Raw genomic sequence first — 19,762 nt, 5'->3', positions numbered from 1 at the left:
ATAGTTTCTCATCACATCTAAACTACTTTGTAAACACCAGGGAGAGTTATTTACTTTATAACCTTCCCTGCTTAGCACTTGCTTCTGGAGTCAAAGCTAATTTCTCAACATTTCCTGCCTACATTCCATTTCTGAATATTTTACTTGTCAATACCCTGCTGCAGGAAAGCCAATCTTCTTGTCAACCATGTACACACCTTGCCCTTTTTGCCATCACAGCCCTTCTTTCACCCATGAACACTTGCCCCTTTGACCTTTCCAGGTGTCTTCATAAGAACATGTCAACTTCTCAGAATCTCAGCCCAGTCTCACTTCCACACCCACCCTATGGGAATCCTCTCAGATCAAACTCCATAATTATGCCTACCTTCCTCTATCCTTCCCAATTTTTTTTGATACACTCAGAGGAAAATGGATTTATTATAAGTAATCATCACAGAAATATACTAAAAATACTGAAAATGATTGTTGAATGAATTATGGCATACCATAGTCCTGAAATATTATGCATAGTGCCAAACATGTTGATTAGCACACACTCAGGGCATTTTTCAGAGATAAAAGCAAGATACAGAAAAATGTATAGCATGTCCCAACCATATATAATTGTGTGTATATATATACACACATATTCAATTTTTATGAATGATTTTTGTACATTTTCAGTGCAGCTTGGTGGTGAATGCTGAGATATCCCCTTTACACCCCTCTTCATGAATAACCATGAACAAAGGGATTATTTTCCTCAGCAGCTGGGGTACCACCAGAAGTTTGCCTTCAGCTGTCAGTTTCCTTGCTCCATTGCCTCATCTGTAAAAGTCTACCTCACCCAAAGTCACACTCTTACAGGGCCCCATATATTCCATTAGTGATTGGCAGGGGTGTATGGAAACCTGACCCCCTTCGCCTAACTCAAGACAGCTCCCAATGGTCATCTTCAACCAAGACTGTGAATCGGCCTTCCTCATTGTTCACCTTCCTCCTCTGCATGGTCCTGCTTCCTTTCCTCCCTTTCTACAGGCGAATTCAAGGGCATGCTGTAATAAACATCTTACACAACCTACATACTAAACACTCAGATTTTGCTTGTGGAGAATCTCCACCTGTGGCAAGCAGCTCCAGATTTATTCACTTGAAATTGTGTTTCTGTCCCCATGATTGTCTATATTCATTCTCCTATTACAAATTTCTTGACAATAGATACTATTGAGACGTTGATAATGATGATTGCAGACATTTTAAAGCAGCTTGCCAGGCTCACTTTACCATGAGTTTTGGAACCATGCTTGAAGGGCTTGGGGAAAGAAATTAATAAAGGCTTCTGCGTTTTATCACTAATATTGTGAACTTCCACTCATATAGGTAAACATAAATGAAGAGACTTTAATATTACTTCAAGTCCCTACTATCCTGAAAATTTAGCCTCCCTTTTGGAAAGGAGGTTTTGTCTTCCCTAAGAATAATCATTCTTACAGAAGGAATCAATAAGTCCTTAAAGAAGCAAAAGAAAAGTTTGGAAATTAGAAATTCACCAAGCCCTGCATACACTGGGCCATGACATAGAATATGGAGAGGAATTCTTGACTCACATTTCAGTTCTTAATAGTAAATAATTCACTGGTCAGTACATAAATCTTAAAACCAGATGAAGAAGGTTATTAACCAACACAATTCAGTCTAAATATTCACTTAAAATAATGTCAAAATCATTACTATCTTTGGTCTATGGAGTACCTTTGCAATTGTAGATTAAATTATTATTTTTGAACATATAAATTAATCTTCGTTGAAGCATGGGGAAAGAGATTACTTATGGCCTTAAAAACTGTTAACATTTCCTAAATTTACAATAAATCTTATTTTATCTTTAAATGTAATAGTTCTATGACCAAGTGACGCTTTACAGATTGATACACTGACTTCTGAACTATCAAACTTCCCAACAGGTGTTTGAAAACTTATTCCCACCAAGATTTACGTGTATTTTAGTATGCTTTATCATTTAAATGAGTTTCTGTGTAAGAACAATACTGAAATTACTCTGTAATATTGAAATTATTCTCTGTGATGTTAATAAAATGTCTTTGACATACAATAAAATGTTTAAATCATAGATTTCGTCAACAGAAAGAAGCTTTTACAAAAGCACCTTATACTGTTAATGTACATGCTATTTGTAAAAGTCTCGATGCAATAATAGTTTGGATTAACACAGATCCTTTATTCAGATTAGATTTGTAATGAAACCGTGTCTGCATATGTCTACATTCAGTCCTTTATTTGCATTCATGCTAAATGCAAGAAGAGAATTACTTGCTGAAAGGGTCATCTCTCCAAATAACCAAACTTGGCTTTAATAGGAAAGCTTCTGGTTCATATTATTGCGTGTGGCTGCCATTTTTCTATGGCAGGTATTCTTAGGTTAATACTGTCCTCAAAAAATCCATGCCATATGTCTGAGCTACAACCCAGTGTTAATGTACTTTGCTAGCGAAAGTGAGGTTCTATGTTTGGTCCCTAGAGCCATACACACACAAAAAAAAAAAAAAAAAAAAAACATGATCACTGGGAACCTTAGAACTTGATTATATTTGGAAATGGTGTCTTTGCAAATATAATTCATTAAAATTAATTCATATCGGATGAGGTGGACCTAAATTTAATTTATGCTATTTTATAAGCAAAGAGGTATTTGTATAGAGAGGCACATGGACACAGGGCAGAGATGGCAGAGGAAGGGATTAGAGTAATGTAGCCAGAAGCCAAGTAACAGATGGGATGTGTCTGTGCCAAAACCCAGATTTCAGTCTTCTACATTCCCCAGCTGTGAGACAATGCATTACTGTTGTTTAAGCCACCTGGTTTGTGGTCATTTGTTATGGTCACCCTAGAAAACTAAGAGAGCAGGATACACTGACCCAAACTGCTTGAGCATGAGCACCAAGGAAAATAAATCGCTATCATTTTATTCTGTTTCTGCAGGATGAAGAGGTGATGCAGATGACCTACCTAGATGCCCTTCTTATTTCAGTGTGTCTCTAATACCTAGAACTTGAATGTCTTCTTCAGAAGGCAGCTCTTTGGCCACCAGGCTACTCTTCTCACTAAAAGTACCAGAAGATTCACCACTCCACTTTGTCTGTTTCCCTTTACCTGTAACTGGTCCAGAAAGAAGGAATTGCACTCTCTTCATCCCAGGTTGGGACAACTGTGAGGCATATTTTACATTCCATAGTTCGCCTGTGAAATCAGGCTAAAACAAGTTTGTGTGGGACTGGACTTGACATGACACTAGGGTAACCAAATTCCCCTGCATATCCAAGTACTTTCCTTCATCTGGGGAAACCAGTATAGCTGGTTCCTATAAATGGCACCCTTCGTTAAGAGTCTTCACTTTGTGTATGGAGATGGCTCAGCTGTTAAAGGTGATTGTTGCAAAGCCTGATAGCTGGGGTTTGATTCTTCAGTACCCACATTAAATTAGATGCAAAAAGTGGCATGCTCATATGAAGTTCAATTGCAGTGGCAGGAGGCCCTGGTTCTCTCTCTGTCTCTGTCTGTCTGTCTGTCTGTCTCTCTCTCTCTTTCTCTCTCTCTGTCTCATAATTCTTTGGAACATCTTCACTTTATAAACCCTACTACCAATAGTCCCCCAAATGTGTCCCTTAGGAGTAAATAACATGTACACAAATTCCAATGAGAGATCTATTTATAGGAAAATTCATCTACGACACTGGTCGGGGTGGGCTGAGTGAAAACTTCATGGAAGACACAAGGGTTTAAGTGACTCTTACTGGAGAAATTCAGCAACTCTGGGGCTGGATGAATGGTTTAGTGGTTATGGAGCTTGCTTGCAAAGCCAAAGGACCTAGGTTCAACTCCCCAGGAGCCATGTAAGCCAAATGCACAAGGTGGTGCATGAATCTGGAGATCATTTGCAGTGGCTGAAGGCCCTGGAGTGCCCATTATCTCTTTCTCTCATAAATAAACAAAAAAATTAAAAAAGAAATTCAGCAACTCATCTGTGTTGTATAATTTGTTTGCCCAGTAGTTGGCAAACAAATATCTCAAATTTAAGAGGCAAAACAGAGATTTGATAGTCCCTTATATCCAGGTCAGGATCCTTAGCTTCTTAGAGTGAGCAACAGCAAAAACTAATGAGACATCAGTAAACACATGCTTGGTTAGAGATACACTGGTGTTTAGTCCTTGTAAAAGGTTTTCTCCTCATGCAAGGGAAATTCTATATTTTATCACAAACTAACACTTAAGTTTCTGAGCTTGTTTCTACTTAGGAGATTTTTCCTTTCAAAATATTCCTGAAAGAACATTAATAGCTAAATGAGAAACATCATGGAGCAAAGAGTTAAGTAGATTTATAGTATCAAAAAAGTTCTTAAGGCCTGGGTGTGGTGGTGCATGCCTTTAATCCCAGCACTCAGGAGGAAGACATAGGAGGATCACTATGAGTTTGAGGTCACCCTGACATTACAGTGAATTCCAGATCAGCCTGAGGTAGAGTGACACCCTACCTTGGAAATCCAAAAATAAATAAAAAATAAAAATAAAAATAAAAGGCTAGAGAGGTGCCTTAGCAGTTAAGCGCTTACCTGTGAAGCCTAAGGACCCCAGTTCGAGGCTCGATTCCTCAGAACCCATGTAAGCCAGATGCACAAGGTGGTGCATGCATCTGGAGTTTGTGTGCAGTGGCTGGAGGCCCTGGCATGCCCATTCTCTCTCTCTCTTTCTCTCCCTGTGCCTCTTTTTCTCTCTGTCTGTTGCTCTCAAATAAATAAAAATAAACTAAAAGTTCTTAGGGGCTCCTTCAGGGTTTGTTTGTGATGATACTCTCATAAGGTTAATTTTTTCTCTTAAAAGGCCTGTTCATTTTGTATGTGACTCAGAGAATCTTAAAGTAGGGCTACTTCTAGGGCAATCTGTATGTTTTGTATTAGTGTTTTTATGCACTCGTGCTATTATGTAGTATCAAACATTCACATGTTAACAATTTGGACTATATAAAAAGATATACGATGAAAATACTCTCCCCTTCGTATCTCTATCCTTGAAAGTTCCAATTCTTTTAAAAAGCAAGAAATATTATTATTTACTTATGTATGAGAAAGGTTAAATTGGACTTATGAAAAGAAGTCAGTCAGGTTTCCCATACATTCTGTGAGAGATTAGCACAGGGTAGAAAGCATAGAGGGATCATTTCCCTAATCATATGAGACTCAGATTTAGAAAGCCAAAGAGCTCCTAGGGATAGGTCTAAAACCCTGAGCCAGTGTAGATGCCATCAATAGGACTGACATGAGCTTGCTATATTAGTGAGGTGATAATAGCATTCACATGCACTGAGGATTCTGTGGTATCTGAACTTCATGGCTTTCTTCAGCCTGTGTGGTGGTAATTCACAAGTATTCCAGCCATGACCAGTGGCACGAAATTCAAAGAAATAATTCAGAAATGCCTTTACCACAGATTCACACAATGAATAATGACAGCCAAGACCAGCTTTCATTGAAGATACATGAAATTTGGCTCTTGAATCCTCAGATAGATTCAGTAGTAGGGCTAGTAACATAATCTAAATTTTGTTTCCACTGGGTAATTGCATCTGATTGGAGTGAGGGTTCTTTTAAGGAAGAAAGGTTCCCTACCTTTGGAGTAGCAGCCTGAATGTGCATCCCAAATTTCGCTGCACTCATCATGATGGAGTGAAGGATGTTGTTCCCATCCCCTATCCAGCTGAGAGTAAGTCCACTGAGAGAGCCATAGTGTTCCTAAAAAAAAATAAATGAGAGGGATTAGATATGGGAGGAAATCGAATTTTATAAGTTATTAGAGCTAAAAAGGGAAATAATATTCACCTTAATTTAAATGTACTGTGGGAATGAATGAAGTACTATTTTTGTGTTATACAGAACAATTCAATACATGAAGGTTGAGTCACAAAGCAGTAGTTAGAATGTACTAATATCTCAAGCCAAGATGACATAGAGACTCAGATTTTCACACATTTGAATTCTGAATCTGTTTCATTCATTCAAGAAATGAGCACTACCAATATCCCAACATCATACTTGTCCCTGTAGATATAAAAAAGAACAATGGACACAAATGTCACCCCTTTCATAGAGTTTGATTTGTTGATGTAAGAAAGGGGAAAGATAGTGTACCTGGCATGATGGCTTTGAGTATGTTCCCATTGTTATAAGGTTAAAAACCATGACCAAAAATAGTACTTTATATGGATATGAATGTGTTTAATGTAGAAAAGCATGCTTAAAATATAAATACAAATACAAGAATAATCATTTTTAATTTATTTTTATTGGCAACTTCCATAATTATAGACAATAACCAATAGTAATTCCCTCCTTCCCCCACTTTCCCCTTTACAGCTTCACACTCCATCACATACCCTTCCCCTCTTAATCAGTCTCTCCTTTACTTTGATTTCATCATCTTTTCCTCCTATTATGGTGGTCTTGTGTTAGGTAGTATCAGACACTATGAGTTCATGGATATCCAGGCTATTTTGTGCCTGGAGGAGCACATTGTAAGGAATCCTACCCCCTTTGTGGGGTGGAAGTAAATGGGATCAGGAAAAGTTACATAATAGGTTTTAACTATCAGTAACATTTTATTTTAAAACAGGACAAAATTCTAAAGTAATTATAGAATGTGACAGTACTGATATGAGGATGTAGCTCACTAGTAGAATGCTTTTCTAGCATTCTTGAGACACTGGGTTCCATCTCTAGCACCACAAAATTAAAAACAATACAACTCTTGGACTAGACAATAGGGTGGGTAGGGAGGGAAGGGAGGACAAGAGAGGGGGTGGGGGGACACAAATCTAGACCCAAACGGCAATGGTACCATAAAATTCTATATCCTAAAAGGCAGACCAAATGGTTGAACCTTCACCAGGCCCTTAGAGGGAACACCTGAGTCACAAGGCACTGGAGAAGGTATGATGAAGACTGACCATAATCTACATTCTCTCTCTCTTTCTCTTCTCTCTAACTCTTTTATATTAGTTATTTTTTTTCTTCCTTCTCTTCATGGGCACTGACCTGTAACTCCCAGTACCAGCAGGTGGCTATCATCCACAAGGAACTTTTTTGATCAGAGAGACCTACAAGGTTTCCTAAAAGAAAGACAGATTTCTGTCAGAGTACTTGATGATCCACCAAAGGTCAGTGGTAAGACCCTATGCTGAAGACACCATATGCAGTTGACATGTAAAATGGAATGGTATGGCTGGAAGATGGAAGAAATTCACTTCCCAGACAGTCAGCACATCTATTGCCAGAAGGTGCTACATGGTTGGTTGGGAGAAAATGACCAATATTTGTCCAAGCAACTCATGGTCTAACCTACTTAGCAGCAAATAACCTGTCATGATGCTCACACATGTCCAATAATGGTGCACAGTCATGATGGGAAACCAACTGATCTTGACTTGGCTAACTGATCCGCCCAGTGGAATGGGACCCATAGCTAGAACTGGGAAAGAAGTCAGAACCATATCCAAAGATGAGCCTGCTGTCCATTACCAAGCCACCACAAATCGTGGGTTACAAAAGGGCCTACACCTATTAACTTCTCTATAAAAAAATAAGGGTTATCCCATTTATCTGGTGCTAACTTTACTCTCCATTGGAGAATCTGCTTCTCTTTTTCAGATAGATGCAGGTCCTAAGGAGAGAACCACCCCATCATACCTCAAAAGGGCCCCAGATGAAACTAAGAATAATTGGCAAAACAAGCAATGGTGCTGTTTTCTTGGTGAACCTGGTACCAGCACAAGGATGAAGGAGATCAACCCACAGAACAATCAACTCCTACCAAATCAGATATCCAGAGACACACAGGCTCTCAACACCTCATCACTGAAGCAGACCCAAAATGAACTTAACATGGCTCAGGGAAATTTTGTGGAAGAGGGGGTGGAAAGAATGTCAGAGTCACGTGTTGGGTCATGATACACAGAGACATTTCTCCTACTCATAACTGTGGGCTAACTCCACAATGCATGACCCATATACCTCAACAAGGAGAGATCAGGAGGAGAGTGTAGAACATGGACGAGCCTAACAATGGTACCCACTTGACTGTGTTCATTGAGTGCAAAACTAATTAATAAAAAATAATTTTTTAAAAAAAAGAAAAATGAAAAGACTGCTTAATGGGCACATGGGAATTGTTTTTTTTTTTTTTTTAAATTTTTCTTGAAAGGTCTTTAGGCTTCATGCATTTACATATTTATAACAATAAGACAAAGAAAAAAGGAAATAAATTTAGAGATCACAGATTACTGGGGAGCTAAACTTGAATTTAAACCCAGGTCCATTTAATTTAGAAATCATTCTCTGCTTGATAAGCTGCTATTCCTTCACTGAAATCCTATTGTGGGATCTTCTTTTTAAAAATATTTATTTTTATTTATCTATGACAGAGAGAGGTGCAGATAGACAGGAAGAGAGAATGGGTGAACCAGGGCCTCTAGCCACTGCAAGTGAACTCCAGATGCATGCACCACCTTGTGCATCTGGCTTAAATGGGTCCTGGAGAATCAAATCTGAGTCATTTGGCTTTTCAGGCAATCATCTTGATGACTAAGCCATCTCTCCAGCCCCTAGTGTGCTATCTTCTATGTGAAAGTATCACACAACATCCTGCAGGTCACTCAATGAATTTTCCATGAAGTCTCAGAGAGAAACATAAAATCATCTGGTGTCCATGTAAGAGCACACTCACAGATAGCAACATGATATCTGATATCAACTTTTTTCTTCCCTGCATGGACTTTGTTCTCATCATTGAACAGATTTACTTTGAGTTTAACCTCACATGTGCTCCTTACTCAAATGGAGAGGAAGATAAATCTATCCCTATCCAGTTTGCTTTGTCTCCTTATAATCATCCAGAGACAGAAATCCTGGTTGTCAGGATTCCAAGTAGTAATACCATGTAGATTGGTTATGGAAACCAAAACATATCTTTCAGCTATTCAAGTTTCTGACTTGGGGGCATATAGATATATTGGATCCTTAACTCTATAAATTATGTATGTATTATACCCTGCTGTTTACCAATTAAAAGCAGTAGAAAGGGCTGGAGAGATGGCGTAGCGGTTAAGCGCTTGCCTGTGAAGCCTAAGGACCCCGGTTCGAGGCTCGGTTCCCCAGGTCCCACGTTAGCCAGATGCACAAGGGGGCGCACGTGTCTGGAGTTCGTTTGCAGAGGCTGGAAGCCCTGGCTCGCCCATTCTCTCTCTCTCCCTCTATCTGTCTTTCTCTCTGTGTCTGTCGCTCTCAAATAAATAAATAAAATTAAAAAAAAAGCAGTAGAAAATGACCACCTCAACACCACAGAGGAATTGGCAAGATAAGCAAGAGTTCTGCTTCCAAGGTAAGCTTTACAACCTGTGCCAGGATGCTAGAGACAGACATTGAGGATACTCGAATAGAACTAAAGCATAAATGCAGAAGTTGCTGAGAACACAACACTAAAGTAGACTTAAAGCACACCCACCACAATTCAGGAAATTCATGGAAGAGGGGGTAGAAAGATTCTAAGAGCCACAGCATAGGAGGGAATATTGGCAGGTGTTGCTCTTTGCCCATAATGACTGGCTGCTGCTTTCACAATTCATAACCCACAACCCATTGGTCAATACTAGCAAACCCACTGAAGAGGGCCCTCAGTGGTATGGGGACAGGAAGGAGGGAAAGGATGGTACTAACATATGATGCATTCACACAAAGTCTCTACTTAATAAAAAAGAAAGAAAACGACCACCTCTTTGAATTACTAAGCATTAATTGACCATCTTGAATACTTAAGCTAAACTCCTCTGGTCTTCATTCTCAAGCCACAGACTGTTGTATGTAGGCTCTTTCTACATATGTTCACATTCCCTGTTCACCCTCTGTGTTAAATGTGGTGACAGAAAGCAATGTAATCCAAATAACACAAGACATGAGAAGGTATAAATGGGATTTGAGAGGAAGATTGAAAAGAGAAATGGATCTTATAGACTAATAATGCCCTGTTTTGCTTGAATTTCTGGTATGCACATATGCACTATAATTTTTTGAGATATTTGAAAATGCATCATAATGATCATTAAATACAATCATTTAAGTAAATGGTTCCATTTGATGCTAATCAGGAATTATTTGTTGGCTTTACTTCTTTATAAGACAAATAAATACACCAACCTGGAGTGTGAGGTAATCAGCCAGGATCTGGATAGGATGATAAAAGTCTGATAGTCCATTGATAATTGGGATGGATGCTTCCTTAGCCAGTACATCCAGATCTGATTGCTTATACACTCGAGCCAAAACTGCATCTGTCATGCTAGATAATACACTGTGGCAAAGCAAAAAAGATAATCTAAGTTAATTTTGTTTAATAACTCCTTATTTAATACAAGATCCTAGGTAGTAATAAGAAATCCTTAAAAAATAGAATATATATCACCTATCAAAGTGACAGATTTAAAACCTAACATTAAGCATATTTTATTATAGAGGACAAATAAAGTTCCACCCAAATATCATCTAGAGATTATTGATTTTACATTTTCATAGAGATAATAAATATTGAGCTTAGCACAAATGATGATGGATTGTAATTGATAAAGTCCATGTAGTTAAGTTTGAAGGAACACATTCAAAAGCAAACATGCAAAGAAACCTGGTGTGTGGCTTATTTTCTCTTAGATTAGCCCACAGAAAAAAATACACATTATACACATTATCATCTCTACAAAACTGAAAGCACTAGTATAACAGCAATGGAAATGCACACAGATTGCCCTACAAGAGATAACCTGCTGTGAGCAGAACTGTCCACTGTCAGCCTCCGACTGACATACCTTCTGCATCTACTGCAGTATCCAGGCCAAGGCCACCTTCCATTTCCACCCAGTGATCAAGCTCAGCAGGGGTGGCTAGAGCTGGGCCATTCATGTTTGGCAGTGGACTGACTTGGGCAAGTCGAGCAGCCTTTACTCTAGGGGTCTTTGTGTCCTGTCAAATACTTTCTCAGTACTGCTCTGTCTCCCGGGGCTTTCCCAACCCACCTCTTCTTTCTTAACATCTTCCACATAGGTCAAGATCTGCATGCCTATATGAAGGTTCTATCCTCATTCCTGCTTCCTATTAACTACCTCCTTTAATTTTCACAGATATTTCTGCTAATATATCTATTATATGTCTAAATTTATCTTAGAATCTGCTTCGTATTGGACCCAAACTGACATAGCCAAAAATGACCTCTGGTGCTTATAAAATTTAAAGACTTTTCAAAGAATCCTTGTTTCTAGAAATTAGAGACTTATACATTAAAATATATTCATATAGCAATATTTTCTACACTTTCAGATTTTATACAAACTAGATCACAGATTTCTCATACTTAAAGATTTTTAGGTATCATGAATCAGATAAATGTCCCCAGTGTCTGGAAATCTACATATTTCCAACTCTGTTTAACAAAGTAAGGGCATGAGAAACAAATACTTTTGTTGTTACTGTCCATTAATATAAAGGATATTATTTTTTGGTTAAAAATAACCAAAATTTATTATTTGGGTTCAAAGCCCAAAATTATAGTGTTGGCAAGACCATGTTCCTTCTGAAGAATTATTGCTGGCCTCTTCCAGTATCTGATGGCTCTGGGCTTTCCTTAGCCTTGGACATGGCACCCCAATCTTTGCCTCTACTTCCACACTGTCTTCTCACTTGTGTCTTCTAGGAATATTTATCTTTTTCATTTTCTTTTCTATAAACTGTAATAGGTTATACTCTTTTATCCCCTCACCCCAGCTCCCATTACCCTGGGGAGCCTGCCTTCATGTGGGACATGAAGGTCTCAGTTATAAGGACATTCTGAATACATAAGGTGTGCAGGTAAGACACATAAAGAATGGTCCTTGTGAAGGGGCAACAGGAACAATGAAACTTTTTTAGGCATTCTACCAGGGACAGAATCCCACAGAAAACATGGATGTAACCTTGCCTGCCCTGGCAGGAATAGAGTGGATGTGTGACCCAGTTTAATCCAAGATGGCTCCAAGCAATAGTCCCCAGAAGCAGCTTCCTGCTCCTTCCTCAGCTCAGCATACCTGGGTAGGCTGGCCCCTCCTGGGTCAGCCTTTGGAGTCCACCAACCAATAGGGTCTCTCTCTTACACACCAGAGTCCGATGACAAGGCTCATTCTTATTGAATGTTTAATTCATATAAAAGAGCATATCTATGTGTGGAAATCTCTTCTCGGTACTCCTCATCCACTGGATCTGTCTGAATACAAGTGTGTAAGTCTCTCTCCCCCTTCCCAGCCTAGCTGAGAAGTGGGTAGGATTTCTATTTGTCTGTTTGCTTTCTTTCCTTGTTTGTGATGCTATATGTGTGATCTCTCTTTAAACCCTGAGCCCTTTATTCTTATTCTTTTCTGACCCCCCCCCCTTCCCACCATGTGAGTGTGAAGTTGAAGGGAATCTTTTAGGCTTTGCTTTCTCTCTCTCTCTCTCTCTCTCTCTCTCTCTCTCTCTCTCTCTCTCTCTCTCTGTGTGTGTGTGTGTGTGTGTGTGTGTGTACCCAGACTTTTTTCTTTTTTCTTTTTTTTTTTTTTTTTTGGTTTTTCGAGGTAGGGTCTCACTCTGGTCCAGGCTGACCTGGAATTAACTCTGTAGTCTCAGGGTGGCCTTGAACTCATGGCGATCCTCCTACCTCTGCCTCCCAAGTGCTGGGATTAAAGGCGTGCGCCACCACACCCGGCCAGACTTTTTTCTATGAGAGGAAAACTTTCTATGTCTCCCCTCCTATTTTTTGGATTGATTCTTGCAGATAGTCTTCCTTCTGTACTCTTGTTTTCCCTAAAATAAACCTCATAATTCATAATTTATCCTTCTATAGAGTCTTTGTTTTCAATTCTTTGCCAACTCGGTCAGACAAGAACCCAAAAGTTGAGGTCCAGAGACCTGGGATCTCCTGCATCTTTATGGAATTTAATCCCTCTCTGGACACAAAATCCTACATCACTTGAAGTTATTGAATTGTGCTCCCTGAAATTTACATTATTTTTAAATTTTCTTATTTCATTACTTCTGATGAAATTTTTTTGTGTGTGTTATGGCATCAGTGAAGGAAACAAGATAAATCATTTCTATGAAGTATGCAATTATATCATATATTATAACACAAAAGAAGTTAGTAAAATGCCATTCTATATTTTCTCTTAAAATTTTGTTGGTGGACCTAAGAGAAAGTTTGACAACTTTATTGCACATGCAAGGCATTTAGAGATATTTTTGAACCCTTGTTTCCTGCCCAAATAACTATCCATTACGTCAGAAAAAGCAGAATGTTTAGTGGCTGGGATTTAGGGATAAGGATTTTTAAACATTTCTAAGGAGATTGCAGCAAAGATCAACAACCAAAACTCAGCACATTCTTTCTTCATCAGATCAACATTGGCCTCACCTGGGAACTTACTGGAAGTACAGTATCTCAGGTCCTACCTAGACTTTCTAAAATAGTATTTGTATTTTAACAGGATCTCCAAGTGACATGTTTGCATATTAAGGGTTGAGACTGTAACTAAAAACAGAATAGAGGCCACCATATATATATTTTTTTCTGTAAATAATGTCAATTACTTTTTTAGAATCTTAACCAGATTTTTAAAAAAATGCATAACTAAAGCTTCTGAGATGAGACCTTACAATGAGGGGCAGGGAGTGCTTTCTTGGTCAATTAAAGGAAAAGAATAACTTATATCCTCTGAGAAGAGAATATTTCTCGGGTAAATAATTCCCAGTAAAGTTTCCCCCATTAGAGCACCAAGCTGCTCTGATCTATCTGATGATCTGAAGCAATGGGTCCTATACTTTGTTGTGTAACAGAACTTTCTTCTTTTACTAAGGAGATACCTCGCTTCCCAATATAGAGCAGGGCCCCTGTAGGCTTATTGAATTTTTCATATGATTAATATAACTTTCCAAAGTTTAAGAATCACTATGTAGAGGTAAAGACTGCTATGTTAAAATGATTTTATATCTGTTTCTCATTTTTCAGGATCATAAAACAAATCCTCTTCCGAGTACATGAATTCTAAGTTCATGCCTTAAGAATGTAAGCTTCTAATTCCATCATGGAAAAGTAACTTCAAAGAAATAGATACCTTAGTAAGAGCAACACAGTTATAACCAACTTTCCATTCCACATTTAAAAAAAGATTTAATTCTATGGTAACTAAGACATCATGAGAGAAAGATGAAGTATGTTTGACTTTAAAAGTCATACTGTCAACTTCTTTAAATATGAATGAGTTCCTAAAGATGGTGAAAGAGAATAGGAGAAAAACAGCTTCTTTTAGGCAGTTTCAGTTAGAAATTGAGACCCAGAGAGAACCAGGAGATTCTACTCTACATGCCACCCTGACCTGGAACAAGAATGAAATTATTGGCAGGAATGAAACTTGTGTCTGATCAAGATTGATTTATAGTGTCCTCTGCTGCCCATAGTCTTGCATGCTACCTATAAGTACAGCCCAGTTGGGCTGTCCCTGGGGTCCTCCCTCCAAATCTACAAACCAATCAGGTCTTCTCCTTGCACACTTGAATCTGATGAAATAATATATTTTTTATACTATAAAGGCTGTGGCCTTCTAAGTGTCACTCTTTCTCTCTGGATTCCCTCTCATCTCTGCTTGGATACATGTAAGTGGTTTCCTCTCTCACCCGGCCTGGCTGGGTGGTGGTGGGGTGGGGAAGAGGAGAATACTTGGTCTGGATGGTTTTTCTGCTTACCTCTGCTTTATAATTTGGGTAACTTTTCACTTAAATTACATGTATGATTTTCCTCTGGCTTCTAAATTTACCTCATGTGTATTTTCCTTACATTCTAGATATATCACATGGATGCTTTCACTAACCCTAGGCCTATAACCTGTGTAATTTTTCTAAACTTGGGATAACCATGGACATAACTATCTTTATTATCCATTTCTCACCTGTATTTCTTGGTCTCTCCTTTGATATTTTCCTTCTGTTATTTTTCATTAAGTTCTCACCTTTCTCTCTTAACTTCTTTCCATGGGAAAACACAAGGGTGATGCTTTCTGTGTTTCTTCTAAATCTGCTTATATGTCCCTAAGTTCTATCTTCCACATGCTTGTGGCTCTACTCCAGTCCTTCCCTAAAAACCTCAACTTCTCTTAAATGAACCTTATAAACTATGCAATGATTTCCATATGAGTGTATGTTTCCTTCTTCCCATATGTATATAGCTCTGTTCTAGTCTTCTTCCTAGATCCCAATTTCCCTTAAATAAACCTCACCAATTATGATTTCTTCCTAACTAAACTTTAATAATTCCTAATTTATCCTTCTTGCACTCATTTTGTCAATTGTTTGTTAAAAATAAAACAAGACACAAAAGTTCAGTTCATAAACCTGGGGAACCCCACCTGATGACAAAAATCTGTCTTTGATTTTCAAGGACAGGCAGAGTTAACTTCTACTGAAACCCAATGGTTCCAGCTTCCTAAGATGATTTTTAATGAACTCTAAAATTATTGTTGAATTTTTGCTAGATTTATTGTTCACCAAATGAACAATGACACATTGGGACCCATGCCCTTGACACATGAATCTTTGAAAGACATTTAATATCCAACTTGAAACAGCCCCTTTAAATCGAATAGGACAAGGACATAGTGAGAAAATATCTGGATTGAAGACCCCTATGGCTAAAGGTGAGAGAAGACAGCCCCAGAAATGGTCTGGTCCTAGAGCTGTAATAAATAAGTCATTATATGACATTTGTATTATCAAAAGAGCTCACCCTAGGAAATTCTCTGTATTGTAGGATCATGAAGAATCTAAAGGCAGAATCTTGTAGTTATACTGTAACTTATTCTTCAGAAAGAAAATTAATTTACACAGATTTGAGGTGTTCTTCCAGCTGCTGAGTCATTTCAGAGAGGCCTGCCTACATGAGTTCATGAATGTCTGATAATATATGCATGACAAGGCTGAGACCAAAATAGAGACTATAAAGATAGAAAAGCAAGTGGAGGAGGCTGGGGTGTAACTCAATGGGAAAAACATGTATTTCACTTCACAGGCCCCTGGTTTTGTCATTAGCACCACATACAAAAGAAGCCAAGCATGGTGGTTCACAGCTATAATTCCAGCACTTTGGAAGAAAAGGCAAGAGCATTATTACCATTTTAATGCCAGTCACAAATACATAATAAAACTGTGAGACTCTCTCTCTCTCTCCATCTATCAATCCATCCATCCATCCATCCATAAAGAGAAAGAAAGAAATAGCAAGCAAAAATGAAACCACATTCTTGGCCTTCATGCAGATTACTAAGGCTATAAGGAAGTCTATCCTTGGGTATTTTCTGTTCATGATCATGCAGAACCTAGAACTAGAAGTTTGTGATCACACTATGGTGCTGTATCCCTTAGAAAGGTGTGGTAGTTTGAATGTATGTCCCCAATAGTCGTAAGTATTTTTTTTTTATTAAGTTTAAACATCCTGATAAGACTCTAGCACTCTACTGGAGGATCATTCCACTGGGGTCAAATCAGATTCCAGCCCAAAGGTGTGTGCAGAGCAGTGTGAGCTCTGACGGATGCATGCTTCTGCTTTTTGGTGTATGCTGGATAATTGTTGCTTCTGCTTGAATCTGTGAAAGGGAGCAAACTTCTTCCACCATTAATAGAAATTCCTATGGATCTATAAATTTGAAATAAATCACTTCCTCTTATAAACAGCAACAGAGAAAAATGACAGAAGGTATAGTTCTCATTCTTGGCACATTACAATTGTTTTAATCCCTACAAAGACCTTTGTATTTTTCTAATAAATGCCTTCTTTTGTTTAAGAAAAAGATCAAAGCATAACAAACAGTCAGGTATACTGAGGAGAATGAGATCAAATACACTTATAAAAGAAGTATTTTCTTTCAGCTCAGTCACTACCAAGAGCACACAGACTTTCATAGTGCTCTATGATTTATACAAAAATAAATGGGAACTCTTAGATAGTCAATTCAATGTCCTTGGCAAGATCAACTCCAAATAGTAGAACTGTATTGTTGCTAGCATGCAAGAGGAGTTCTAAAACTGGCAAGGCCACTGCTAATGAGAAAGGATCATTTACAGTATTAAAATTATTATGTGAAGGCTGGAGAGATGGTTTAGTGGTTAAGCGCTTGCCTGTGAAGCCTAAGGACCCTGGTTCGAGGCTCAATTCCCCAGGACCCACGTTAGCCAGATGCACAAGGGGGCGCACGCGTCTTGAATTCATCTGCAGTGGCTGGAGGCCCTGGCACGCCCATTCTCTCTCTCTCTCTCTCTCTCTCTCTCTCTCTCTCTCTCTCTCTCTGCCTCTTTCTCTGTCTGTCGCTCTCAAATAAATAAATAAAAATAAACCAAAAAAATAAAAAAAATTATTATGTGAAGCAAGTTCTATTTGTAAAAGGCATTGCTACTCATAAGAAAAGAATTAACATAAAAATGTACAAACATAAAATATGAATATCAAAGAATAGTGAATGCTACCATTGCATTTACTTTTATTTAAACAAATAGGCATGTATTACAATGTAACTGTAGCTGCAGATAGATATTTTATGGAGGTTTTGTTATCTATGATTCTGCTGATAAAGTACATATGCATATGATTTTCAATCTGTATATAACATAAAAATTAACATACTTTATAAGCCAGTCCTAGAAATGGTAGAAACTATTTCAAAAATATGATTTTGTCTTCTACAAAATCACTGTAGCAGAAGAGTGCAGCACTTTACTAACTAGCACTGGTTATTAATGCAAGTTCCAGTGAGGAAGATAATACTAGTATTCCAAAATAAGAACTTAGTTAACTATTGTACAAAGAAATGCAAATTTTCAGATTTACTTTCTTGTTTCTTTAAGAAGGGAATATTTTCATTATTTAAATAATAACTCAGAGAAAAGAAGGATGAACTAAAATATTGAGGGAATGTTAATACACTATATTACAATGGGCCATGTGCTGTCAGAGATTAAAAACAAACAGAACCAGAATAACACCTTATCTTCTAAATTTCTTTTTTTTTTTGAGTAGGGTCTCACTCTAATCCAGGTTGACCTAGAATTCACTATGTAGTCCCAGGCTGGCCTAATACTCACAGCAATCCTCCTAGCTCTGCCTCCCAAACGCTGGGATTAAAGGTGTGCACAACCATATCCAGCTCCTAAATTTCTTTTAAAAATTCAAAAACTGAGACTTCCAGTTAAGATGGCAGCATAGGTACCACGCCAAAGCAGCCTGGGGGGAAAAAAGACCAAAAAAAAAAAAAAAAAAACTCAGCAAAATACACACTTTTACTAAAAAGTGAGGTGTATAGGAAATTGAAGCAGCAGCGGAGAAGTAGGAGAGATCCAGAGCATCCAGAGCCCGCACAGGCTGGCAAAAGTGGCCCCGGCAGCTCCGCCAACTGCAGCGGCTGCGGGGTGCACCAGAAAGCCACCAGGCTCAACTCCAGCCGCAGGAAAAGCCAGGTGCAGGAAATACCCTCACACCGGCGCTCTCTGCAACTCAGGAAACATGAAGGGAGAGCGGCAGTGAGCAGCAGAGGAGCAGACCGCGAGGTAGAAGAACACATGGAGCAGCGAGCGAACCAGAGCAGCTGCGGCTCCCTCCCCTCCCCCACTGCCTGAGCTCAGCTCCGGTGAACAGAACAGCAGTCCGGGACCTGGCCACGCCAACTTGAGCCGACAGCGGGACCCAAGCAGGAGCAGAGTTATGCAGCAACATCAGCAGCTCCGGAACCAGCACCAGTGGCCCCAACAGCAGCAGACCCAGGAGCAGCAGCAGCGGCAGACCCTGCAGCAGCAGACCCAGGAGGGGCAACAACAGCAGACCCAGCAGCAGCAGCTTCAGCAACAGCAGTGGCTCCAGAAGTGGCAGCTACAGCAGCAGCAGCAGCAGAGGCAACAGTAGCAGTGGGCCCAGCAGCAGCAGCTTGAGCTGCTGACAGACCCAGCAGAGGCAGCTTTCAGAGCAGTGGTTCCAGCAGCAGGGGTGCTGATCTGCAGGGCCACAGTTTCCAGGCTTGGCTTGCCCCACAGGAAAATCCAGTGCCCAGTTCCAGAAATCAGAACAGCAGCCCAACGACCCAGGCAACAACTTGACTGAGACCAAAATCATCCAAGGTAACTGGGTTTGCACCAGGGAAGGGTCTCACTTGGTCACAAGCTGACTGGGATCCCTCAACAGACCAGAAATTGTAACCTCTATGTTGATAGAGGATCTGGTTGTTATAATAACTACTCTAGTATAAATACTTGTGGCTGTTTTTGACTGAATGGGTAGTGTTTAGTTAACTTTTAGAATCTACCTGTGTTTTATTCCACTTGGCCTATTTGAATACTCCCATAGCAGGGAAACTCAAACACTAGGAGCACCTTTGTAGATACTCTGAGAGTCATAAGAGCCACATCTAACACCTTAAGCTCCTACCCTGAAAATATATAACATCAAATCAACTGATACAGCTAAGAATACCCAGCTAGCTAGAAAATCCAAGCATTAAATTAATCCAAGATGCAAAAATATATACATTATAGCACAAGAAACACTAAAAACCAAGACAATATAAATCCACCTAAAAGTAATAAAGCATCAGAAATGACTTCCAGTGAGAACGAGTTAGAGGAAATGCCTGAGA

At 39.0% G+C, this 19,762-nt stretch overlaps 1 protein-coding gene across 1 annotated transcript in view; it reads right to left on the bottom strand.

The window, feature by feature from the left end:
- Positions 1 to 19,762, bottom strand: part of Otc (ornithine transcarbamylase) — a 75,879-nt gene that overhangs the window by 7,958 nt on the left and 48,159 nt on the right. Inside the window, exons 5-6 of the mRNA XM_004665738.2 lie at positions 10,239 to 10,392; positions 5,664 to 5,786 (exon numbers count right to left, since the gene is read on the bottom strand). Coding sequence (XP_004665795.1) covers positions 5,664 to 5,786; positions 10,239 to 10,392 — 277 coding nt within the window. The remainder of the gene's footprint in view (positions 1 to 5,663; positions 5,787 to 10,238; positions 10,393 to 19,762) is intronic.

This window comes from Jaculus jaculus, chromosome X (assembly GCF_020740685.1).
Source record: "Jaculus jaculus isolate mJacJac1 chromosome X, mJacJac1.mat.Y.cur, whole genome shotgun sequence".
Lineage (NCBI taxonomy): Eukaryota > Metazoa > Chordata > Mammalia > Rodentia > Dipodidae > Jaculus > Jaculus jaculus.
This window is presented reverse-complemented; position numbering and strand designations above follow the sequence as displayed.